The 13716-nt window shown below is 59.5% G+C and overlaps 1 protein-coding gene across 16 annotated transcripts in view; it reads left to right on the top strand.

Moving 5' to 3' along the window:
* SHANK2 (SH3 and multiple ankyrin repeat domains 2) overlaps positions 1-13716 on the top strand; it is a 490708-nt gene that overhangs the window by 60238 nt on the left and 416754 nt on the right. For all 16 annotated transcript variants that reach the window (XM_045486261.1, XM_045486258.1, XM_045486265.1 and 13 more), the window contains exon 3: positions 10074-10293. In XM_045486261.1, coding sequence (XP_045342217.1) covers positions 10087-10293 — 207 coding nt within the window. In that variant the 5' untranslated portion in view covers positions 10074-10086. The remainder of the gene's footprint in view (positions 1-10073; positions 10294-13716) is intronic.

Here is a 13716-nt window from a genome sequence, read left to right as displayed (position 1 = left end):
TCCCGCAACGTCTGGAAAATAGTAAACGTTGTTAATTTTTACCTATTCCGTAAAATGTATTTGTCTTGCTTTCCGTTTAGTGAAATTACTACGCACAATTTATGTTCCGCTGAGAGCATAATCTAAATAATCAAAAACTTAATATATTAACGCACACAGAAGGGGGATGTATTTTCAAAAGAACAGAAGGGAAAATAAATTTAAGCAGTTTTGGGTAAGATTCCAAAAAGGACAGCTACTGAAATATTTCAAATGACCCACGAAAAGGCAAAATACAAATTAAAATTCCTGAGCCTTGTAATTTCAAGCGGCGATCATTGAAAACAGCAACACTTAAATTCGGCCTCCTGAGAGATTAATTTCCCGGGCTATTTTTATGAACCCAGAACGAGTAGCCGATGGGAAGGTTCAGCGTCTTCTGCGTGGGTCGTATTTAGGGTTCTGTGGATCCAGGTTCTGGAGGCCCATGGGTTGTTGAATGTTCCCAGCGGTTCCTCAGACACCACGTGGCACCGTTGTGAACACGGGCCCACCTTGGAGATGCGCCAGGCTGGGTTCCAGACCACCGCCAGGGAGTGAAGACCGCAGCCGAGCCGGGCAGGTGACGGGCTCAGTTTCCCGGCACGTATAAATGTTAGGTTTGCACTATGCTGCCCTCTGTTAAGTGTGCAAAGCAGCATGTCTAAAAAGTAATGTGCATGCTTTATTTTTATTTAAAAAAGTTGTTTCTTAATGTTTATTTTTGAGAGAGACAGACAGCATGAGCGGGGAGGGGCAGAGAGAGAGGGAGACCCAGAATCCGAAGCGGGCTCCAGGCTCCGAGCTGTCCGCACAGAGCCCGACGTGGGGCTCGAACCCACGAACTGTGAGATCGTGACCTGAGCCGAAGTCGGACGCTCAACCGAATGAGCCCCCCCCCCCCGCCCCACCGGGCGCCCCAGTAACGTGCATACTTTAAAGAATACTTTGGGGGCGCCTGGGTGGCGCAGTCGGTTAGGCGTCCGACTTCAGCCAGGTCACGATCTCGCGGTCCGTGGGTTCGAGCCCCGCGTCGGGCTCTGGGCTGATGGCTCAGAGCCTGGAGCCTGTTTCCAATTCTGTGTCTCCCTCTCTCTCTCTGCCCCTCCCCCGTTCATGCTCTGTCTCTCTCTGTCCCAAAAATAAATAAACGTTGAAAAAAAAAATTTAAAAAAAAAATAAATAAAGAATACTTTGTTGTGGGGTTGGGGGGCTCAGCCAGTTAAGTACTGATTCCAGCTCAGGTCATGATCTCGTGGTTTGTGCGTTCCAGCCCCGCGTTGGGCTCTGTGCTGACTGGGCAGAGCCTGCTTGGGATCCTGTGCTCTCCTTCTCTCTCTGCCCACCCCTCTCAAAATAAATAAACTTAAAACAATTCCTTTGTTGCTAAAAAATGCTAGCCGTCATCTGAGCTCTCCCTGAATCTTTATCGCTGATCACAGATCACTGTAACAGAATAACAATGAAAATTTTGAAATGTTGCAAGACTTACCAAAACGCGACACAGACCCAGAAAATGAGCCAACGTACTGGGGAAATGGTGCCGGGAGGCTCGCTGGGCACAGGGTCGCCGCGGACCCTCCGCTTGCAAAACACGTGACGTCCTTGAAGGTCAATAAAGGAAAGTGTGAGAAAGTGAGGTAGCCTGCAGTTCCTTCTGGAACCGGGGACTGGGAAGTTACACGTCCTTGTACCAGCAGCGCTGGGACCCTCGTTGGCCGGTCTCTTACCTGAGCACTTTGCCTGCTCACGCCGTCCGTCCGTCCGTCCATCCGTCCCTGCGGCACTGGAGGAGGAGGGGGATGCGGGTCAGTGGCGGTGACAGGAAGGTGACTCCCTGAGGCAGGCAGTCACTGGGGAGGCTCCAGGCTCCTGGCCTGTGCTGGGCCCTGAGCCGGGTGGGGCCGGGTGTGGGCTCGGCCAGGGAAGGGCATCCCAGGGGGCGGGGGCTGCTCACAGAGAAGAGGTCTCTGCTCCCGAGAAGATCCAGATGACAGGGTCTGAGGTGTCACCCGTGCCCTGGCCGGGCCCCTGGACAGGCTGAGCTTAAAGTGCCTGAGGACAGACATCTCTGGGCCCACAGGTCCCGCCATGGGGTTTGACAGGCTGCTCAGAATGGACTCTGGGCCTGCGGTGTGGGTCACTGTCCGCACCGGGGGGCGGGGGGCAGCAGGCCGTTCTGGGGAGAGGGTGCCGGAAGGGCGTCTCCCGCCAGGAGTTTGGCACCTCCGTTCTGAACTCCCCGGAGCGGGGAGGTATTTCCTTCAGATGCTCTCTTAGGAAGGCCAAGGTCGTGGGTGCAGAGGACGGGCAGATTCCCACAGCCGTGGCAATAACAGGAATTAAAGGAAAGCCGTCCTCGGCTTAAATACTGTCATCAGGGGTGACGGCAGGCCTGGGGGTGGCTGCAGCCCCACCCACCGCACAGCAGGTGTCCCGAGCCTCTCACGTGGCCCCCAAGCCGGCTAGGGCCCGTCTCGGGGTTGGGAATTGTAAAAGCATTTTCATAACTGACACATCCCAGCTTTCAGATCTCGGTGACATTCGTTTCCCCCTGGAAATCTCAGAGCTCTGTAATTTTGCTTGAGGCGCCCGGTTCCCAGACCCGGTAATTAGACTTGGCCGCTGGGAACCCATCGTCTGGAAGGTGTGTCTGCCCTGTGCAAGGCCCCACAGATAGCGTTTCCCCAGCTGGAGCCACTTGGGGAAGCTGGCCTCCCTCCCAACCCCGCGGGCAGGGGTGGGGGGCAGGGGGGGCAACTTGGCCGATGCTCCCTCGGTGGTAGGTCAGTGTGCATCGGGCAGGAGGACTCAGGCCGTGCCGCCTTCTCCGGGCATTCCCAGCACAGGGGCCAGAGCCCGGCAGGGGCAGGCCAGCTAGACGGCTGGGGCTGGGACCCGCTCCTGAGTCCGGAATGCCCTGCCCGTCCAGGCCGTGCAACCATATTGTGATTTTGCGTTTCATCTTGGAGCCCGAGGGCAGCTGGTTCGTGAGAGCCGGAGACGAGGAACCAGCTGAACTTTTCCCTGGCGGGTCAGGGTCCAAGGGAGAAAGCGGGAAGCTTGCCCGAGGAAGGACGTGAACAATAATGCATTTGTTAAAACGGAGCGGGGGCAGAGGGAGCCTGTGGGAAGTCTGTCCTGGCAGCCCAGCCTCCCGTAAGCCTACGACTGCTGTAAACGTTAAGGTCCACGCTTTAAAAACATATACACATATATCCATAAATGCCAACATTCTGCATCCCGCCTGCTGGTGTCCGTCAGCCACTGTGTGGACGAGGGGCGTGCTTTGGTGCCCAGACGGAGGGAATCGACCCGCTTTCCCCTTCTGGGGCCGCACACTGCCCTCCCCTTCTCGCGGGCAGTTCAGGCTCAAAGCTCCTTGGTGCCCAGGGCAGGTTGTCTTGGGGGTTTCCTGGGAGCAGCTCCAAGGGCACATCTGGAACCCACCCGTCCCGTCTGGGCCGTCCAGCCGAGGCACCCTCCCTGCTGGCGTCACGAGGGGCTGGGGCCGGGGCAGGTCCCTTCCTGGCTGCCCTTATCTGAGTAGGGGCCGTAATGATACCCTCCTGCCTACCACACTCTTGCCAGGGTGTGGCGCTTGGGGTCGGCGCGCCTCGGCCCTTCCAGAAGCATCAGCTGTGCCCGGACCACACTGGGCGCCCCTCGGCCTCACCCATGCGTCTCCTTTCAGAATCTGGAGTAGACTTGATTGATCAGGGACTTGTGTCCAAAAAACCACTAGGAGGCAGATCCTAGGTTATAGTCATTGGATTTTTACAGCCACTGTTAATTAAAAACACTGTATCCATACAGAAAGGTAGGAGAACATAAGTTATTTATTTATTATTTTTTAATTGTCAATTTTTTAAGGTTTTTATTTATTTTTGAGACACACACACACACACACACACACACACACACACACACAGTGTGAGTAGGGGAGGGGCAGAGAGAGAGGGAGACACAGAGTCTGAAGCAGGCTCCAGGCTCCGAGCTGTCAGCACGGAGCCCGACGCGGGGCTCGAAGCCACGAACCGTGAGATTGCGACCTGAGCCAAAGTCTGATGCTTAACTGATGGAGCCACCCAGAGGCCCCAATTATTTATTTTGTAAATGTTTATTTATTTAATTTGTGTGTGTGGGGGGGGGAGGGGCAGGGTCAGGGAGAGAGGAGAGAGAGAGAGAGTGGGGGAGGGGCAGGGAGAGAGGAGAGAATCCCATGCAGGCTTCGTGCTGTCCACGCAGAGCCCATCGTGGCGCTCCAGCTGACGAACGGGGAGATCATGAGCAGAGCTGAAACCAAGAGCCCGACGGTGAACCGACTGAGCCCCCCGGGTGCCCCAAATATTGCATCAAAGCATAATCCGTTCGGTGTTCATTACTTAGGCCTTTTAAAAAAAGTTTACTTATTTCATAAAAACATTTGAAGATTTTGCCATACGTTCATATACGGTTCCACTTTTCTGTATTTACGTGAGAGAGTCAGGTAGCTCAGCCGAGTTCTGTCCCGTCCACAGCATGAGCTGTGGTCGCGCACGTGGTTACGTGTATCATTGTAGCCACAGCCGTCTGCCGGCCTGACCTGGGCTGGATTGATGAAGGGACTCGGGGAACCAGGGGAGGGGCTCGGGTGGATGACGTGGCACCAACGGGTGTCGGGACGGAGAGGACAGACCTCGTTTATCCACAGACACGGCGGGGATGGGAACAGAGATGTTACTCGGGAGGCTGGTTCCACAAATGCCAAGATAACCTGGGTAGGTGGGCGATTCTTTTCCCCGGCCTTTCCGGCTGCTCTTCCCCGGCCCCCGCCCCCCTGCCCCCCCGCCCCCCTGCCCCCGGCTCCCCACTCCCTGCAGCCCAGAGCTCACGCCAACTGGCGGGCGATTCCAAACCACGCGTGTGGCAGCCTGGGTGCCCCCAGCATTTGGTGCCAATTCCTGCAGCCACGACGGTGACCCCGTGTGTCCACGTCTGTGCACGGTCCCCGTGCAGCCCCCTGGGGGTCTCCCTGCCTTGAGGATGAGTGAATTTTATACATTTGAGTGAGCTAAAGGTGGAATCACAAAATCCTGCTGCCAGCTTGTCGCGTATATAGGGTGCTTTGTGTTTTCTTCCTCTTATTTTTAATCTTTTTTTTAACGTTTATTTATTTTTGAGACAGAGAGAGACAGAGCATGAACGGGGGAGGGAGGGTCAGAGAGAGGGAGACACAGAATCTGAAACAGGCTCCAGGCTCTGAGCTGTCAGCACAGAGCCCGACGCGGGGCTCGAACTCACGGACCGCGAGATCGTGACCTGAGCTGAAGTCGGACGCTTAACCGACTGAGCCACCCAGGCGCCCCGCCTTTTAATCTTTATTTTTGAGAGAGAGAGAGGACAGAGCGTGAGCAGGGGAGGGGCAGAGGAGGGGGAGACTCAGAATCTGCAGCAGGCTCCAGGCTCAGACTGTCAGCACAGAGCCCGACGCAGGGCTTGAACCCACAAACTGTGAGATCATGACCTGAGCCAAAGTCAGAGGCTTTAATTGACTGAGCCACCCCAGGCACCCCCGTTTTTCCTTGTTAATAGGCTCCCCGGGGGGTGGGGGTGGGTGAGAGAAACACGTTCTGGGAGTCAGTGCATGTTACTGACCTGTGTTTTTTTTTTTTTTTAATTTTTTTTTTTTAACGTTTTATTTTTGAGACAGAGACAGAGCATGAACGGGGGAGGGGCAGAGAGAGAGGGAGACACAGAATGGGAAGCAGACTCCAGGCTCTGAGCCATCAGCCCAGAGCCCGACGCGGGGCTCAAACTCACGGACCGCGAGATCGTGACCTGAGCTGAAGTCAGACGCTTAACCGACTGAGCCACCCAGGCGCCCCAAGACCTGTGTTTTTATAGCCGCCCCAGAGGTCGGTGTGCCAAAACGCTTGCCCAGGGGTGGCGGGGGCAACCTTTCCTCCCCCAGTCCGGCACTGACTTCCCGAGCGAGGCTGGGTTCCGTGGCATTGCGGCTTTCGGAGCCTGCCCTGCCCACCTCACTGTGGGGTGAAGAACCCCCGTGACCCCTCTGACCCCCACGGTGTTGCCGGATAAAATGCAGGACGCCCGGTTCTGTTTGAATTGCAGACGAACAAAGAATAAAGACGAACATGGTTTTCCGTGGCAGCGTGTCCCACGCGATGTTCGGGAAATACGTCCAGTAAAACGTATTTATTGTTGACCCGAGATGAAATGTGGCCGGGCGCCTTCTCTGCCACCTGGCCGTCCTCCCGGGAGTTAATAATTAAATGCTTTCCCAGGGCTTTGCCTTTCCCACGGGCCTGCCCGTCTTGTGGCTCAAGCCCCGTTTCAGGTCAGGACCTTGTGCTCAGGTCTGCGCCCCGAGCTCCCGGGCCGTCCTCCGAAGGACCAGGGCGCAGGCCTTTTCCTCTTCAGACCCGCCCAGTGGGGCCTCCTGCGCCCGCACTTTGGTGGCAGGCGCGTCTGTTCGTGGGTGTCACCCCGGGCCAGTGTGAGGTGCCCTTGCGCGGGGGCCGCGTGCGGAGGTCCGTGGGTCACAGGAGCCCCTTCCTCTTCTGGCCGTCGGTTCTGTTTCCGGAGTCGAGTTTGACTTCCGTTGGTGTGAGCACCGTCGAGTCCTGTCCCGCCTTCTTTAATTCTCTGGAAAGTAAAGCCCCGCAGGGGTTGTGCGCATTTCCCGACGGCTCAGACCTGCCTGTCCCTGACGGTCGCCGGGCCGGTGGGTCCAGCTGCAGACGTGTTGCAGGGCTGGTAAAGTGACCGCTAGGGACGCTGAGTTCCCCACGAGTGTCCTGGCCGAGCGTGTGCCCGAATCCGTCCCCCGTGAAACTGCCTGCCCGCCAGCCGCGGCCGAGCTCACCGTGCCGTCCGGCCACCTCGGGGCCTGTGCTTCGGCCCCTGTGCCCACCTCTCCCTGTCCGCTGAGGGCCCACGGTGTCCCCACTGCTGAGGGGGGTGGCGGCGAATAAACAGAGCCCCCGTGCACCCGGACGCTGAAGTGTCGCCCGAGCAAGGTGACCCTGGGGAGCAGCTCACATCGAGGCTGCGGACGGCTTTCGAGGAAGGGAGCCAGGGTGGGCGTAGATGGGGAGCAGTGCCCTGGCCGCCACCTCAGGAAGCGGGGCTGGGATCCTGCGTGAGCCCCCGCGGAAGTAACTCGGCCCTTGAACCGTCTCAGACGGGCGTGGACTGTGCCCGCTTCTGCTGGGGGCTGTCCGCGGGCCCGTCTTGCGGATGCTGACCCTCGAGGCCCGACCGCGAGCCCCCAGGGGCCAGCACCCATCCTTTGTGGGGGGAGCTGGTGGGCCCGGTGGGCCTGGGACGGCCCCCTTCGCTTCCGCCTGGGCCTGGCTTCCCATAAACCTGACGGCGTCCCTGCCCATCAGACAGGGATGCCCTGCTGTCCTGTGAGTGGGAGGCCACCTTCCCTGTGTCCTCTCTGTGTCTCTTGGTCCCTGCAGGGTCCGGAAGCAGCACAGGCACGCGGTGAGGAGGGGATGACGTAGTTCTTTATCGGACCCCCGTCAGGGCAGGAAGCGGCCCCCCCCCCCCGGGAGCCCCGAGTGACGGACGGACCCGTCGGCTGTGTCCGCTCTGACCGCTGAGGCTGCGAACGCCGCGCCTCCCCGCTGTCCCTCACCCCCGGGAAAAGGCAGGTTTGCGTCTGCGCCCCTGTGGCCCCATTGAGCTCTTTTCGGTGTGGCCACGGTCCCCTGGGGAGCTGCCGAGACCGCGTCCCGACCGATCCGCCCAGAAATTCTGGTGCTTCTCTTGTTCTGAAACTCCTCCGGGTGACTTCTCTGCAGCCGGGACGAAGAGCGGCTTTTCTAGAGGAAACACGTCGCCGGAACCTGGGACGTAGTTGCAAGTGGTGACGTGTGTGCAACTACACGACGTCTTTACAAGCGAACGTTTATGTTACTTATAACTGTATGTTATCATATGATTTCTGCACCCTCGTTGTGACTATTCTGTATCACAAAGGCCGTGCGTAGGGTGTTCTGTGCAGCTACGTTAGGCTCTTCTTTCTTGCCTGGGGAGATGGTGATTGCAGTTTGGCCGGGCTGCTGGGGACCCTGCTAGGCTGGAGCCAGGGACACCCAGGTCCTGTCCCCGGCCACAGCCCTCTTGCCTCTGACCAGATTTTATAGTCCTCTGGATGGGGGAACGGGAAGCTCGAATCACAGAGACGTCTGGCAGTGACCACAGAAAAGACCCATCAGCTCTGACGTTTTACTTCGGAATCACACTGGCGTTAACTTTGGGGATTTTAACCGAAAACTAAGGATCCTCCTGGGTGATTGGGGCGATCGTGTCACTGGCCCGGTGACCCTCTGCGGGTGGTCTAGGGAGAGATGACTCTGGTCGGACTCTCTCTCGCACTCGTGGTGCGAGGGCCGGAAGGTAACTGCCACCAACCAGGAGAGCCCGGGGCAGAGCCCGGAGAGCCCCCTGGGACCCACGCCGCCGTCCCCAGCATCGCCTGAGCCTCCCGATGGTCACCACAAACCAGAAATCTGGCTTCTCGTATGAAATCCTTAGGCTTGCAAACATTTAAAGCCCCGCGCAGGCCAAACAAAACAGGGTCTGTTGGCCACGCGATGGTGGCCCCTTCCCCAAGGACGGTGCAGACCCACTGGGCAGTAAGGAGCCCTTGACCCTGGTCAGGGCCTCTCCATTCCCCTGGTGAGGGGGTGCATTTCTGGAGGGGCTCCTTTGCTATGTTGGGCCTCCTGTGTACCTGGGTGTCTGGGGACCCTGGGAAAGTCTTGGGGGAGGCGCCCCTGGTGGCCGCCTGCACCCCAGGACTGACCCCACGGGCAGAGCAGTGGAACCTTCCACAGGGTGTTTGCTGTCGTTAAACGAACTCTGGAAGTCAACAGTGCGAGCCGGTTTTCCCACGATGAACACAGAGCTGGCGCTGGGTGATCTGTGCCCCACCTGGGGCTTTCCTGAGCCTCCCGGGGTCACGAAACACGAGAGCGGGGGCCACGCACCCCAGCACCTGCCGGGCCTGGCGCCTGGGCCAGATGGCAGGCGTGCTGCTCTGTCCCCCTCCCTCCTGCAAATGGCTGGGTATTTGGTGTGGGGTCCTCATGTGTGGGGGGAGCCCCTTCACGCTCACAGCTGTGCCCTCCGCGGGAAGACGCCAGGACTTAACCAGGCCGTCCCTGAACGGCCAGGGTGGCCTACGTCCCCGGGTGCTCAGGACAGCCCCGATTTTGCAGGGGACTTGACCTCCTTCACAGAGTTCACGTACAAGTGGTGTTGGCTGCTTTGGCACGGCACCCCCCGGGTCCCCCCGGCTTTTGTCCTCACCTCTCCGGAGCCCTGCCCACGGGGATGGGGGCGTCATTTGGCAGCCTGCTCCCAGAATTACGTCTATATCCTTCTCTGCCCTTCAGCGGCTGTGGTCCGAGGGCCAGTCGGTGCCCTGACCTGGTCTTTGCTGGGGAGCCTCTGCTTCCATCAGCCTGCTCACGACTTCAGGTCTGCCAGAGTCCTGGGCGCGGGACGATCTCCCCTCTGAGCCTGGCCTTGCCTTTCTGTTCTGTTCTGTTTTTGCAGTTACCTATCGTTGCCCTGTGTTTGAAGCAGAGGGGTTATTACGACACGAACTTGGTACCTCTGTGACCCGAGCCTGCGTTTCTTCCTCTCCTGCTGCCCTGTCCTCATAGAAAGACAAAAAGGGAGTTTTTCTTCCTTACCTTGGGAGGCTTCCAGCTGCCCCCGGGGCTCCTCGGTTAGTCCCCGTGAGCTTTGGTCGTGGCCACTGCTGGTTAGGGCTCCTTCCGCGTGCCGGGTTTCCCAGCTCTGGGCAGAGCCCGTGGGCCCCCACGCGGGTCCTGGCCGCCTCCTGGCCCGGGGTCCCGGAGAGCACTGGGGGTGCCGAGTTCTCCCCGCCTTCGGAGGTCTGTGCATCACTCGACGGTGGCCCGGCCGCCCGTGCAGGGCCGTGAACCCGGGACGCCAGCCTCCGCGAGCGCTGGGGTTTGCCTGTCCTTTTCACGTTGCCTCCTTGTTCTCCTTCTCCCCGCTCCTTACAGACACAGGGCAGCCATGCCGCGTAGCCCGACGTCCAGCGAGGACGAGATGGCCCAGAGCTTCTCCGACTACTCCGTGGGGTCGGAGTCGGACAGCTCCAAAGAAGAAACCATCTATGACACCATCCGGGCCACAGCGGAGAAGCCCAGCGCCCCCAGGATGGAGGAGAGCCAGGGCCACGCGGTGGTGATCCGTATCCTCATCCAGGACCTACAGCAGACGGTAGGCCCCGTTGCTCGTTTCGGTCAATGCCAAGCGTGTCTGCGGGCGGCCTCTGCACGGCACGTCCTGGTGGCGCCCCACACGGCGTGCGCCTGCTGCGCCCTCCCTCCTCCCCACCAGCTGCCTTCGCCTGCACGCTGGCACCTCGGTGCCCTTGCTGAGCACCTGCTGTGTGCCGGGGGCGGGGGAGCCCAGGCCTCGGGGGCACGGGGACCAGCCTTGCCGAGGAAATGCACACAGCGGACGCGTGGGCAGGCGGGGCCTCCGGCACCCGAGGGGGCCCTGCCTCTTCCTCCGCTGCTCTGTGCTCAGTGTGGCACGGCCCCCGGGGTCCCGTGCTCCTTCTCACTCGCCAGGCTGCGCGAGCTCTGTCCGGCCTGCCCCTCCCTGCCCCGCCCACTGCCGACTCCCAGTTGTCCCTCAGGGTCTGGGCCCCATACCTGGGGCGGCCCTCGGGGCTTCTTGTTGGCCCCGGCCCCGGCGTGTGCCCTGCCTTGCGCTCGTTTGGTTCCCGTGGGCCCTTGCTGGTGGGCCTGCCTGTGTGGCCGCTGCCTGGAGGGTCGGCTCGTGGGGACACGGGCGGGGCTGGGGTTGTCGGAGCCGCTGTGTGAGACGCCGGTGCCGTGGGGGAGGCGGAATATGTCACCCGAGACCGCGAGCACCCCCGGGTGCGGGGTGTGGGGTGTGGGGTGCGGGGGACCCGTCAGGCTGGGCCGGGCGGAGTCTGGGGCGCACGGTGACCCCAAGAGAGGCGGTCAGAGGCTGGCAGACCCACGGCCAGGCCGAGCAGGTGCACCCAGTGGCGACAGTTCTCTTGTATCCATGCGTCAGGTGACCTGGTCTCTGAGCACAGCCCTTTCTCCCCTGGGCTCCCCTTTGGGGTGGGACTCAGGGGGCACCCGGGTGAGATGTGGGTCATCTCACGCTCTCTGTTTTCCTCGTCTCTGTCAGTCGTGTGTGGGTGTGGACCCTGCGCGCTTCAGGTTGAACGCAGTGGGAGCAGCGGGTGGTGTGGACGGCCTGCGGGGGGCTCGGGGGGGCTCGGGGGGGCGGGCCCGGAGCTCTGCGTCCACCTTTGTGCTAAAGAGCAGAGTCCCCGGGCAGAGGCCACAGTGGGGAGGGGGTCCTCTCAGGATCAGAGGAAGTGGCCGGTGTCCCCCCCTTTGCGCACGTCAGGCCCCACCTCCTGGCACCGTGGGGTCTGCTACGTTGGCTCAGTACCTCAGAGCACGGGGTCTCCCCTTGTCTGGGGGGAGCAGCTCTGGCAGGACACTGTCCTCTCCAGAGCGAGGCCTCGGGGTGCTGGGATGCATCCTGCGGACCTGTCGCCCACGAGTGGGGTCAGCCAGATGCCGCACCTTCCGGAAGATGCTCCAGAGCAGATCCCGCGGCACTGCAGGCCACGGGCCGCCCGGCAATACAGGTGTGGCTTTCAGGAGGGCAGGACGGCGTTGAGGCGTTCCGTCTTCTGCGTCGTTTACCATCTGTTACAAAAGTTATTCCTTATAAAGACGTCAGGTGTTGGGAAAGCATGGACACCAGCCCCAGAGCGGCTGCAGCGAGCATTGGGTCACATCCTGCACGCGACTCTCCAGAAGGTGACAGGTGACGGGGTCTGTGCGTACGGACGGAAGCGGGTCGGGGAACACGGGCCGCTGGCAAACCAACGTCGCGTGGTTTTATGTTAACATAAGAGGAGAAAAAGACAGTGAAGGAAATGCTGAACTTGAGCGATTCCTGGGCTGGAGGAGACTCTTTCCCAATCAATCCGTAAACGTAAACAGTTATGAAACGCTGGAAGGCTGGAGGTTTCGTTGTTGTCCCTGATTACGGTTTTCCCCTCCTTTTCTCCTACCACAAGGAACTTGGCACGCTCTCATCTCGTTGGGGTAACTTAAGCTAATTGGAGCGATAAACACACTTCCAGACGTCAGGTGCTTAACACAGAGACGCTGGACTACTTTCTCTCAAACCAGCCCACTGGACCGACGGGGACGAGGACACAGAGGTTCTGTTCCACACAGTCGTCCAGGGACCCAGACCCCTTCTGCTCAGTGGCCGGGCTGCCCCGGGGCTCTGGAGCCCTCCCCGGGTCCCCTGACCTGCCCAGAGGGTGAGGGCGTAGAGAACTGGGACACGTCACTTCCCCGACCGACCCAGTTCCTCGGAGGCTGCATTTGACTGCACGGGAGGCTGGGAAACGGGAGTTTGGCTCTGAGCCTAGGAAGGAAGAGGTCGGTGTTGTGACAAACGGGGAGCTGGTTGTACAGGTGTGCACACGCACACACATGTGCACACTCACTCACGCACATGTGCACACACGCACACTCATGCATACACAAGTATACATGTACAGGCACACATGCACTCATGCACATGCACACGCACACGTACAGGCACACACATGCACACTCATGTACACGTGCACACACATACACACAGACGCACACACGCACAGGTACATGTTCACGTATGCACATGTGCACACACCCACACACGCCCACTCATGCAGCCGTGCACACATGTGCATACTCACGCACACACAAGTACACATGTACAGGCACACATACGCTCATGCACACGCACATGCACACACACGTACAGGCACACACGCACACTCATGTACATGTGCACACACATGCACACACACAGGTACATGTTCACGCGTATGCACATGTGCACACACCTACACACGCCCACTCATGCAGCCGTGCACACATGTGCACACTCACACACATACAAATACACATGTAAGGCACACATACGCTCATGCACATACACACACACGTACGTGCACACGCACAGGTACATGTTCACACGTATGCACATGTGCACACACCCGCACACACACGCCCACTCATGCAGCCGTGCACACTCATGCACACACAAGGCACACATGTACAGGCACACATGCATGCACATACACACACGTGCGCACAGCCACACATGTAAGGCACACACACATACAGGCACACGCATGCACACTCGTACACATGCACACACACGCACCCACATGTGCACTCATACACACACGTGCACACGCAGGCACACATACGGGCACATCACACACGCATGCACACGCACCCCCCTCTGCTCCCCCGCCTCCCGAGTCTCGTGGCTGCAGACCTGTCTGCTCTCTGTCACCGTCCATCCCACCGTCCCGCTTCAGAGCTCAGGAGCCCCCTGGTCTGGTCTGGCTTCCAGGGGGAGCACCAGCCAGCTGTTTCTGTTTGTAGTTCTGTTTATTTTATTCTCCTCCTAACTGGAGGGACGTAAGTGTCCAGTGGTGCCTTTCAGGAAGCGTTTCCGTGGCACTGCTTCCTCGGTGGCCGTGCTGTTGGTCTGAGGCAGTCCTGGGCTCTAACGTCGCCTCGAAGCAGCGAGTCCTGAGGTGCTGCTGTAGGGGGCGCTGGCTTCCTGCAG

This window comes from Leopardus geoffroyi, chromosome D1 (assembly GCF_018350155.1).
Source record: "Leopardus geoffroyi isolate Oge1 chromosome D1, O.geoffroyi_Oge1_pat1.0, whole genome shotgun sequence".
NCBI lineage: Eukaryota > Metazoa > Chordata > Mammalia > Carnivora > Felidae > Leopardus > Leopardus geoffroyi.
Note: the sequence above shows the minus strand (reverse complement) of the source record. Positions and strands in the feature narration are given on the sequence as shown.